Source organism: Hermetia illucens, chromosome 3 (genome assembly GCF_905115235.1).
Source record: "Hermetia illucens chromosome 3, iHerIll2.2.curated.20191125, whole genome shotgun sequence".
Taxonomy (NCBI): domain Eukaryota; kingdom Metazoa; phylum Arthropoda; class Insecta; order Diptera; family Stratiomyidae; genus Hermetia; species Hermetia illucens.
Genome location: NC_051851.1, coordinates 175,121,894 through 175,134,636, shown reverse-complemented (window position 1 = coordinate 175,134,636; position 12,743 = coordinate 175,121,894). Strand labels below are relative to the sequence as shown.

Here is a 12,743-nt window from a genome sequence, read left to right as displayed (position 1 = left end):
ATTTCAACATCAACGGCATCTCCATCACCGTCAACAGCACTTGTTTGTGTAGAATTAGAAGCAAGAAACAGAAATTCAAGGCCACAATCTCCGTCATCCGCTCAAGTTTGACACAGAAAAATTAGAAACTGAAACAACAGCATCCGCATTCAAGGTACTTATAGATTTCCATTTAGTCCATGTTAATAAGGGTTTCGAGCCACTCGGAATGCCCCTACAATATTTGGTCTACGTTATCACAACGACAACAACAACAGTTCCTGGAGCAGCAAGCATCGGCGTCGTCGACATCGGCCAAGTTCCAGTGTGTTCATCTCCATCTGCGTTGTGGTTGCAGTGACTTCTGGAAAACACTCAGGCCATCTTGGCCTGTGCTGACTCTGGATCGTTGGAGGTGTTAGCAAACACTGCTGACAGAATCCATAAGGTGCACGCGCACCTCTTCGCCAATGAAATGCCGCGGGAAGCCACGGGCCAAATTGTTGAGTGCTGTAGCTGTAGACGGTGGCAAACCCCGCGGCTACCGTCTCCAAACTAGCGGCAACAGTTGGGTCTTTGTGTTCGGATGGTACTGAAGGCCACTATAATGGCACACGATAACTCCTCGAGGTCGCAAGTCCTGCCTTTCGTTTTACTTGGCCTACGTACAGCCCATCGCGATGAGTTTGCCGCGAGTTCCGCCGAGTTGGTATACGGGGTGAATTTGAGACTCCTCAGCGATCCTGTGTTCGATACTAGGTCGGCCTTTTCCACCACTGGGTTTTTTGCGTTTGCTTCTAAATCACCCCCGCCATCCCGTCATTTTTCGACGAAGGCTGACACCCCCAGAGACCTAGATGTCTGCACACACATCTTGGTCCGCGTGGATGCTTCCCGGAAGCACCCGCAACCACCATATGAGGGACCATATGAAATGCTGAACAGAGGGGAGCACTTCTTTAGGTTTGACCTCGCCGGCAGGAACCCCTTCGTGTCCAGGTTAAAGCCTTTTGTCTCCGGAACTCTCGGGAAAGGAATGTGAACCGACGATAAAGAACTCCTTGAACTTGTATTTGGGTCCGATTGCATTCTTCTGGGCTACAACGATTGTCGAAAAATTGACTGCGGCTGGGATGTTGATCTCGGAGATTCGGGACAAAACTTTAGCGCCAAAATTGTCTTTACCGGACCCATGTTGAATGTCTGATGTAAACTGGCTGATGTAAATTAAGTGCCGAAGTTGGCGAAGGGACACTTTGTCGGATTTTTACCGTAAGTCAAAAGTCATAGGCTTATGGTGCCGTAACAAGATCAACGGCCTGCCTTCTAGGAAATATCGGAAGTGCTTAATACTCAAACACGCGACTAGTAATTCACGATCATAGGCATTGTAATTCCGTTGAGCGGAGTTCAATTGTTTTGAGAAAAAAACCCAACGGTCGCTAGCTTTGATTCACCCTTTGATGAAGAGCAAAGCCTATTGCTCTGTGTGGGGCATCGACGAACACGGTTAGAAGTGCATCTTGTTGAGGGAATGCCAAAAGAGTAGCACCTACCAACTCCTGCTTGGTGATTTCAAACGCTTGGACCGTTTCTGGAAACCACACAACCACTCGCGAATCCTTGGCCTTAGGACCAGACCGGAAGGCGTTAAGTAATGCCTGAGCTGCTTTGGGCAGGAAACGATGGAAGAACCTGCCAAGGTCTTTGGTCATCTTTGGTGCACTTTGACTGGGTCGGGTTGAATGTCGCCAGGGGTGTAGAAATGGCCTAGAAATTTCACCTGCTGCCTGAGAAACTTGCATTTGAAAACGTTGAGAATTAAGCCATTTTCAAGGAAGCGTTGAAAAATGCACTCGAGATGTGCCAAATGATTAGACTCGTTGGAAGAAGAGACCAGGACGTCATCCAAGTAGACGAAACCGAAGTCCAAGTTTCGTAGAACAGAGTGGATGATTCTCTGAAAGGTTTGCTCCGCATTGCACAGGTCAAAAATATCCATATGCACTCAAAAAGTATAAAAGGTGTGGAAATTGCTTGGAATAGCTTCGGGAGCTATAGGGATTTGATGGTAGGCCTTGGCGAGATCCAAGGTTGAGAAAACACGACAGTTTGTCAAATAATGCGCAAAGCCTTGAATGAGTAGGATGGAGTACCGGTCTGGAATGGCCTGGCCACAAGGTGGCCATTCGGCATTGGGCTTGGGAACCAAATGAAGTGGAGATGACCAACTGCTGTTGGAAGATCTGCATATACCTACACTGCTATATTGCTTAAGTAATTGTTTAAACTCCCTCCGCGCAGCGGCCAGCTTCTGGGATAGTACAGGACGCACCTTCGAGAAAATGTGTTGATATGATGCTGGTAATGTTGATGTGATGCTGGACATCATGCTCAACTGCCAAGACTTACCGTCTACTTCCCTGTATCTGTAAGTTGCAATGGGCGTGGAATTTGCTGTCGCTAATTTTAGCTGCTGGGGAAATAGTTTGTTGGGTCTGAAGACGGGAAGGACCGAGACTTTCGAGCCTGTGTCTACTAGATAATTGTGACCACTAAGGGGGTCGTATACTGTAAGGCGACGTATTGCTGCACTTCGGGTAGACGTCGCCGCGGCCCCAGCGAACTTAGTTTTTTTTTTGGAGTCGCGCACAAGAAAAATTAATATTACTGTCTTTTATTGTCTAAGTTCAATAGAGATGCTGTTATTTGCTGATTGTTTCTACAACCGACAAGCTCAGAAAAAATTTTACCGAACAGGGGCAACAACATTAATTACGAAAACAACCAACGGAGGGAACTCCTAGAGGAACTCGAGGCACTAAGAGAGGAGACGGGCTGATTGTGCACCAACTCCGTGAAACTATCTCCACTGCAGATAGTTGGCGTCAAATTTGGGCAGAGACATCTTAAGCAGCTTCCCTGTAGGGGCGAAAGTATTGGTGACTGCTGTGGTGTCATGGTCACTGGGGAGCCTGAGGCGAGGTTGTAATCACTCCAGCTTAGATCGCCAAGAGCTCGATACAGTTGACTAAAGTTGGCACTCTATTTGCTGAGCAAAGCTGCTACATCGCACTTTGGCGGTGGAGCAGCACTGACTCCGTGTGCTGAAGAGGAAGTGTGCTTCAATAGATGTCGTCCTTCATTTACTGGTAGCCATCGGCCATCGGAGCTCATCGGCTACTGAGGAGCGTTCGTATATTCCAAAATCCAATGATAAAGCGTTGACGAAAGCAAAAGTTCGTAGTCGAAAAAATCATCCCGATTTCCAGGCGATGTGGTAGACAATTCCAGAGCTGCAAATTTCTACCCGTTCGTCTCTTCATACTTTTCTCAGCCCGTCCAGCAAATAAAAATTAAACCCTATTGTGTTGGTGTATTTTGAGGCGCCATAACTTTTTAAGGAAATTTGCAGTGACTGTTGCAATTCTTCCACGAGATTAGGATGGGACCTTCCTATTGCTTCTGCATGCCCCCCCCCCCCCCCCACGGTTACATGCTAATTAATACTTCAAATTTCTCCCCACTTTGGAGCACCACAACTTTTTAATGGAAGGAGGGGGTGAGCGCCAGAACTTTTCATGGGGGTTCAATAATTTGCCCCCCCCCCCTTCACCTCTGGAATAAGATTGGAAATACCAACTTTACCCAATAAGCGGAATTTACCGCATTCATTTTATTATTCAAAAATTCACGTGTCGTTTTAACCGATGTGGGGGCCGCACCGGATCCTGAAAAATAACAAACCAACAAGAGACTTCGCGCGCTCCTAAAACTAAATCGGAATTGGAATACAACAAAAAAAATAATGGCTCAAACGCGCGCGTGGAGCCCTAAAAGCTCGGACCCTAGTGCCGCGATCAAAGGGACTAGGGTCCGGACGACGGATCGCATCCTTAATTGATGCTTCTCCTACCTCAAATGTGCTATGAGGCACGGCCCTTGAGGTTCCCCCGTGTCAAGAGGCATTCTCCAATAGAATGGCTTGAGGATGCCAAGGCTTGGTTAAGGCAGTAAACGGGCGCGACGAAGACCGAAGAATTTGATTGGGATTCGAAGGAGACGAAGACGGCCGTTCGTTCCACCGCTGGTCCGGCGTCCCCTGAGGGTTGGCTGTGGTCGGCCAGTTCGGAAGAGGTTGAAATTGGGAAAGGAAGGATTGTTTCTATAGTTCAACCTAGTTTCATATAGAACTATTTGGGGTTTGTGCTCGCCGAAAAATAGGTCGAACTCGTGTCTGCAGCTCGGCCGATGGTGGAGTTGATGTTCAACTCCATTATTTTAACCGACCATCGAGTTGAACATCTGCAAAAATCCTTGCGATTTCCTGGCGAACTCAAGGAAGTCTTGATTGAAGATGGTGGTGGGGCGGTTTATACGGGCGGCATCTGCAAAGGACACAGACGGATGAATGAAGGCGGGATTCATAATTGGGCGAGCAGAGGGACGGGAGGCAGTAGGGAGAGGGTGAGTGGAAAGCACACGTTTTTGTGCGTTTCTCCTTGCCATCACCTGGACAAACTGAGGGCGTTTCCGATAATTTGCGGGGTGATCGTTGCCCCGCAGTTAGCGCATTTGGGTGCCTGTTCAACCGTTTTGGCGCATTCGCCTGGACTATGTAGCTGGTCATACTTTACGCATTTGTACACGAGATGGCAGGTGGTTGCCGCATGTCCTTTGCGCTGGCAATCCTTACATTGCAGCACTTGCTTGTTCTTAATTTGCTCCAAGCAAACGATCAAGTGCTGCATTGCTTTGACGTTGCGGAACTGTTCCTAGCTGAAAGTCGCGTCAAAAGTGGCCAATCGTAACTCGAGGTTGATATTGTTCTTTGTCCAGGTCGTGGCAAAGGGTTTAGCGCTGAGGATGCTGGAGACTCTCCGAGCCATTAATTGGTGGACGATCTCCTGAGGAGAGAACGTCGCATCTAAACCTCGGAGAATGAGGTTGGTAGTCTTCTGGGACGGGAGAGTATACGTGAAGAACTTGCTATGGTTCTCCACAAGGATCTGCTTGGCGGTAGAGTAATCTTCCGATGTTTTTGTTAAAATTTGGTGGGACCTATCTGATTTCTTTGTCGGGCAGTAGTTTGGGAAGGTGCGGGAAATAATTTGCTTAATTAATTTAAAAATCTCTGGGTTCTCTATGACCTCGCGTGGAGGGATTTTTCGACTTCCCTGCTGTTTATTTGTTGGCGCTGGGTTGTTGTTCGAAGCGGTTGCTTGCCTCGGTTGATGATGCTGAGGTGAAAGTTGCTGGGCGTGCTAGCGTGACGCAGCTTCTTCGCTCAATTGGGAGGGCAACTGGTGCCTGCTAGACGTGAACGGTTGCGTCCACATCCTCCTTTTGCTTGGTCGGCATCCAGGGAGAGAAGTATGCATGATCGGGGCCTCTATCGACGCGATCATGGCAGTTAGTTCCTTGATCCGGTCTTCTTGCCGGCAGTTGTTCTCGAGGACTTCCTCGAGTTCCTTTATCAACATTTTATTTTCCTTTCGAAGACGCAATGATGACCACATTGCCTCCTACAGTATAGTGTTGTGTACCGTTACGGTCTTGAAAGAAGTGCTCTAACACACTTCAAGGCCCTGATCCAATATGGATTGTTGCGCCAACGATTGTTATTATTATTATATTTCGAAGGCCAACCGTCTCGCGGATCGCGCCTACCGAAGCCGAGCTTCTGGGCGTGTGGTCAGATCCGAACTGGAAATCGAACTCGCAGTCGTTTGAGAGCATCGTCTCGGACGCCGTGTCTCCAACGTCGTCTGGGCCACGTCCGACTTCGTCAAGAGCTAGATACAGACTGAAGTAAGTCGTCTATCAGTTTCTTCCGGACCTATTATGTGAAGCCTCACCTCAGCAGTTTTCTTTGAACCTACCAAGGCCACATTCTTTTTAGGAGCTTCCATTCCTTCCTGCACGGAAATAAGTGTCAACGAAACAAATTTGAGTAGACATTTCCGCATAACAGAATTGTAGCCTGCTGAGCACGTATTTTCTCAAGAACACATGTCCTTCTAACACCTCAAACTCCCTCCGTCACCATTTCCAAACTTCGCGGCCATATTAAAAGACCTTTTTTCAGTTTTCATACTTGAAAATTCTCTTGTATTTCTTCAATTTCTCACATATACCGTATTTTTTTTTCAGTTCCTTATTTTGTTTACCTTTCTATCAATATTAAAAAATAATCACTTGCCTTATTAATTTCACTTTGTTTCATCTATTGAAATAATTGTTATGCTATCTTCTAGGACCGACATTGAAAATTAAATACAATATGAAATATGTTCACTAAAAGATAAAAAAAAAAGGAAACTAAACGTGATAAGAAGCGACTTACAGTTACAACAAACTATTCATATGCGACTTATGCAAATACGTGTTGTAAATTAGAAACACAATTTTAATACAACTAAGTGTGTTGGTTTTTTTGTTCAGTTTTTTCTCTGTTTTTATATTCAATTGTTTTTATTGTTTTTCTGTTTTAACATTTTTTTTTTAATTACATTTTCCCTCTCTGTCTCAATGTACACGAGCGTAGCATAATGTTGAGTTCCCTCATTAATTTTACATTAAATCTATTAAATAGTCAGGTCTATCGATATAGTCCGATTTGGCGGCGGCGAATTGATTTTATTTAAAACTACATCACTATCCTCTGATGAACATTTCAATATTTGTATTATCTTATTACTACTACCATTACTAGTTGTCGTAGGGTTGCTACAACGATCAGTACGATGATTCACATTCAGGTTTGGTAACCAATCATTGCCACCATTTTGCAGAGTATTCAGACTTGAACTCTTGATTATGGTCGTGGTCGGGGTGGAGCGAATGGGGGCCGTTGTGTTACGTTCGACATTCTCCTGATTCTGCAGGCTGTTGCTGAAATCCTTCGCTATCGACTTAAACTGGAACACCGGCTGACTCGATCGCTTATCCAGTTGTGGCGGTGGCGTTGACTGGTGGCAACCGTTGGCTATGATACTTTCCCCAGTTGAGTTATTGTAGCTCGTCGTATTGCCGGTGTTAATCCCACCGGTGCTGTGCCGCAAATGTATGTTCTCCGTTGTGTAGTTGGAGAACAGGAAAACAGAAGGTTGCAGCGGTTTAGGTGGTTGTGTTGCGGTTGATTGTGATACCAGGAAGTTTCCTTCAAATTTGCTCTTATTTCGAATGTCTTCGATTTCCTTCTCTAGACTCTTACTAAGTGGGGTTAAGGTTATTTCGGAACTGAATATTTGTGCTTGTGAAGTGACTGCAACAATCTTAATAGCATCGTCCTTTTGATGCACTTCAGGTATAGTTACTTCCTTGCCAGCACCATCATTGTCGTGGTCGTCTTCATCCGATGAACATAGATCAATCGTATCGACTACAACCTCAGGAGTACGCTTCACCCCCGCACTGCGGCTTTCCACAACATGGGAACTTTTAATGCTCAAACAATCGCTACTTGCCGAACTATTACTTCTATTGCTACAACGTGACAAACCTAAAGACTTGCTCAAAAAATACGAACTTCCTCTTCTATCGTAACAAGCTTCGTTTAGCTTTTTCAGTCGTATCGAAACTGGACGACACTGTTTCAATAGCAACGAATTTAGGAACAAGAAGCTCTCTACTCGATACCGATTGAAAAATTGTCGTCGTGGAAATGAATATAAGCGCACAATAGGCGGTCCTACTGGTTTCTTATGTGTGACCGGTGTATGCGGCAGAACAAATTTACGGGACATGAACTTCGGCCGTATGACACCGGGCGATAGGATGGGCGTATGACAAAATCTCTCCATACGGTCCAGTCGCTCGTAGAGGTAGTCGTTAGTCATTAAGGTTTTCGATGATTTAATCATCAGCTGACCAGCCGGCGATGATAAGGGCACCGTCGGACAGCGTGATAATGCATACACAGCTCTGTTACGTCTGGGCAGGCGTTTAAGCTTCTCCAATTTCTCTGGCGATCGCTCGGTTTTGCCATCATTGGAAGCGTTACGACCACTTCTCCTGCTCGCGATGCTAACGCATTTGAATCTGTCACCGTTGTTTCGACTTGTCGCTGTTTTTGAGGCTATTGTTGTTATTTTTTCTTCAGATTTTATTGATTGGTTTTGACTACTATCTAATTTTATTGATTTCTCAGGAGGTGGAATGTTACGACTTTGTAGAGCGAAATTTAGAAGAAATGCTTCTCGTCTCTCGTCATTAGATTTGTCTAGAAGATTTGTAACGTTTTGTTCAGCAATCCGATCGTCATCTTCGGGTGACGGTGATTCACAAATTATCACATCATCATCTTGTATGCAGGTTTTTTCGTGTTCCTGGAAAAAAAGGGAGATAAACGTCTTTATGAATAACTATGCTGCTAGGATTGGATAAAAAGAAATGGAAAATAACTATATATATATTACAGAGTTGGTTTCGAAGGAGGGAGGAACTTGTGGTTTGAAAGTTCGAGTTTTGGGCTTTTTTTCGTTGAGCTTTTCCGAACTTAAAGAGCGTTTGTCCCTTCTACGTTGATCCTTAAATAAAGCTACAAATGACATTCATATAAGATATCATCCAAGCTTTCTATCTGCAACTCCTTATTAGGTGCTTTTCGCTGCAAATTTGTAATGTAATGCTGTGTATGTGTTCCCTTTCCCCCAACATTCTGATCAATATGACTTTGCTGACACCATCATCTCTCCTAGTTAGATGCCACTAACTCCCAGCACTAACTAACTGTGGGAAGGGCAAAAATAGCAGAGTCTAGCCGACCCATATCTTCAAGAACCAGCCTGCAACGTTCACGAAGTGTAGCAGCTCCCCCACCCTCTAACTAGACATCCCTTTGAGATCGTCAAAAAATTGTTGTTCTTAGCCAAAAAAATGCCGGAGGACCTCTCCCTCCTCTCTGCATTTTGGACAATTCGAATTGTTGGAAATGCCGAGCCCAAGCAAACCGCCGTAATCCTACACCTTTCTGGTTCAATAGCTTTCGTCACCAAGTGGTAAGTGGTGGGAGGGCCAGATCTTCCTTAAATTAATACAGATAATGAACCTAATCGTAAAGTAGTACGAGTAGCCTTGATAGCAGCAAATGGGATACAGATCACGTGTATGGAGGAACTGCCAAGAGCAAAACCCTAGCCTGGCCAGCCCGTCTGACTGTCATCACTGTATGGAGAATGTCACTACTGAGTACAAGATCTTAATGATTGCTGTCGGCCAGACAGCCCTTCAATGTCGCCATCTCCTTCCTTTATAGTACACTAGCGTGTTCTGAAAGACTGTACGACTCACTACACTCTACATTTTTTAGAATACTCCCGCTCTAACTTCGCAGACTATCTTTGATCTGTCAGGAAAGCATTTCCTGTCGTAAGCGCGCAACACATCGGCATTCTTCTACTTCTGGCTCTTATTTGTAAGTCCCACCGCAAAATTCCTCTTGAAGCTCAACTTTCATGTAGGACAGTCCTTTTGAAATGGCTATGGTTCCCGGAGCACTTCGTCTACAATTTTAATATGGCCGTAAGGCTCCGCAGCCTAGGAACTTAACTCACGTTATCCTACAGAATTGCATGAGACACCATATTCAATACGAAGGTCTAGGAAAAAGAGGTCTAAAGATACAATGAGGGCAGCTGCTGGACAGGACTGCAAAGCTTCAATTCTGCATAGGTGTTTAACACTACACTGTACGAGGGCGATTCGATAAGTACTTAGCCTTCAAAAGAAAAACGAATATTTTTGAAAAATGGAGATTTATTTCTCAACATAGTCCCCCCTTAGCTCGATACACTTGACCCAGCGATGCTCCAACTTCTTTAACTCGATTGAAAAGTAAGTTTCCTCGAGGTGTGCAAAGTAGACCTCCGTGGAGGTGATCACCTTCTCATTAGACTCAAATTTTTGCGCGGCGAGTGACTTTTTAAATTTTAGAAACAAGGGGGCCAAATATCGCGAATACGGTGGATAGGGTAGCAGTTCCTAGTTCAATTCGACCATGGTGTGGATCATTCGACCATGGTGAAGTCATGGGGCTTTTTTCTGCAATTCGGCGTCTACTCGGCCAAATAATTCGGCAGAGTAGAGTCCTGCCACCCTTTTGTCCTGCTACAGGTTGTCGATTCAGACTACACCTTGTGAATCCCAGAAAACGGTGGCCATCACTTTTCCGGCCGATAGGGCAGTCTTCGCCTTTTTCGGAGCACATTCGTCGAGTGAAGTCCACTGTGTCCACTGTTCATTGGTCTCTGGTGTATCAGTAGACCCATGTTTCGTCGACGGTCATAAAACCACGCAGAACCTCCTCCGAATCGGGCTTAAACAGCGCCAGACGATGCTCTGAATTGGTTTCGCGGTCGCGCTTGTTGTCGGGAGTGAGCAAACGCGGCACCCGGTCTTTTGAGGTGCCTACTGTCTCAGCTACCTCGCGCACTTTTAATCGCAAAATTCTTCTATGTGTCAATACGACATCCTGAATTTTTATCACGTTATCCTCCGTGGTAGCTATTTTCGGAACGCCTGGACATCGTTCATCAAAAACCGACGTGCAATCACATTGCAACTCGTAAAGCCAATTTTTTACGGTCGCCATAGGAACAGAGTTACCGTACACAGAATCCAACACTCTTTAATTTCGCTGCGCGATTTCTCTTCCAAAAACATGAATCGAATCATCGACCGATATTGGTCTTTTTCCATTTTTCTAAAATTCGCAGACACACCCGCTTCTATACGCGGTCAAAACAAAACTACTGCCCCGATTAGGCTGGAATTTTGACAGTGGGCTCTAACGAGAATATACTGCACGATAGTAAATTTCTCTTTCGATAGTGGCGGCAACGGGCGATAAGGCGATACATATCGGACCACCCTCGTAGCGTAATGGCTTAGGTAAACAATTTCGCGGTCCTCCTTGTGTTAAGCAAGGTTACATTATGTGCATCGAAAATGAGACTTTACACAGCCAATGTCAAAGCGCTCAAAAAAAAAAATTGGCTACCGTTTTGGCCAAGCCATAAGCAATTCATTACTCGATGTCTAGAGGAGAAAATTTGTACATCTTTTCAGCAATTCAATGGGATACTATCAACTCCAAGGGACAGTTATGTCCTTTGTTCAGGATGCTCTGACGTAAATATGTTCCATAATCTTGTGTTTAGAGATTGAGGTAGTCCTGAGTCCCCCATCGCGGGCCGGACCAATTGAAAGCAGACTTGTTTCGACTGTTTTTCCTTCTGGACAAGAACCCAGACTTGTGCAAAAATAGTCTATGGTGTCGCCCAAGACAGAGGCAACTCATAAGACGCTACCTCACCTCTGCCCTCCGAGCAGCGCGAACGTAGTGAACTTACAGGAACCACTTCCGTCACGCTACTCTCAGGGCCGAGTCGAGGCAGCCTCCATCCGAGACGAAACCTTTGTCTACTTTTGTGATGCATCGGACGTGGCCGTAGGTGCCGTCTTGGAATAACAATACGGCGACAGCTGGCTTCCAATAGCCATCTATTGCAGCGTTCGGCACTTTTTTTGGATAAAGCATCGACTCGCCAGGTACGCTCTTTGACGTATATAGCCGAATTTTCAACCAACATCTTTCACGTCAATAAGGGAAGCCAACGTGGTAGCTGACCGACTCTCGCGCGTTGATGCTATTTCTCTACCAACAACGTTCGATACTGACGAGGCGATAGCGGGACAGTAGAAGGACCAGCAGCTCCAACAATTCAAGAACACTCAAGGTGGAACCGTGGACGTCGGGACGGTGACACTTCACACTGGTACATCCGACCTTTCGCTCCGACCGGGCTTCGAAGACGCATATTCGACATAGTGCACGGTGCGAAAGACCGTAATGCAATGGACTCTTAACTGCCTACGTTGTCAACGCGCCAAAGTCGGCTAGCGCACAAAAACCCATACCAGCCATTCGAGGTCCCGACGGAACATTCCAGTAGGTTCACTTGGACATTGTGATCCCCTTCCCTCTTCACGCAGGTACGGGTGTTGTTTGACGATGCTGGACAGATTCTTCCATTGGCCGGAAGCTACACAACTGGCAGGCCAGTCTGCCGATTCCGTTGCTGAAGCATTCGTCGCGAGGTCGGTGTCGCGCTACGGGGCGCCTAGGGTTATAACCACGGATCAGGGCACTCAGTGTGAATCGTTGCTTTTCACTGCCTTAGCCAAAACTCTGGGACGATATGCAAGCGGACCAGGACATCCCCATATCATTCGGCATAAAATGGCGCGATCCAACGGAGGCATCTTTCTCTCAAGGCCGCCTCGAGGTGATTGGAAACAATCATCGCTGGGTCTTGCCTATGGTTCTCCTTGGCCTTCGAGCAAGTGTCAAACAAGACCTGAACGCGTCATCAGCAGAGTTATTATCCGGCACCCCATTACGGTTGCCAAGTTAATGGTTCCTGGATTCGGAAGTCGAGAGTTATCCCAATGTATTTCTCAGAACCTCAGACAGGTTCGCCCAACGACCATCGCCACCGCAACAACCGAATACCATTTGTGCACAAGAAATTAAAGTCCTGCGCACACGTCTTCGTTATAGGGCCCATACACTATCAAACAAATTGCGCAGGCTATTGCGCAATAATTTGCTAATGTATGGGCGCGTTTGATGCGTTGCGCAAATGTTTGGCGAATTTCAAACCCCCCCGGAGGGAGTGGAAAGTTTATGGAGGAAGGGGATGGTGGCTCCTGTTCAAACCCGGTCAAAACTCAATGCGCCCATCGCTCTTATAAAATTA

The 12,743-nt window shown here is 46.0% G+C and overlaps 1 protein-coding gene across 1 annotated transcript in view; it reads right to left on the bottom strand.

Moving 5' to 3' along the window:
* Window positions 1-6,058: 6,058 nt before the first annotated feature.
* The window catches only part of LOC119651171, a 40,844-nt gene continuing 34,159 nt past the window's right edge, over window positions 6,059-12,743 (bottom strand). Inside the window, exon 5 of the mRNA XM_038054589.1 lies at window positions 6,059-8,309. Within this exon, the coding sequence (XP_037910517.1) occupies window positions 6,567-8,309 (1,743 nt within the window). The 3' untranslated portion in view covers window positions 6,059-6,566. The remainder of the gene's footprint in view (window positions 8,310-12,743) is intronic.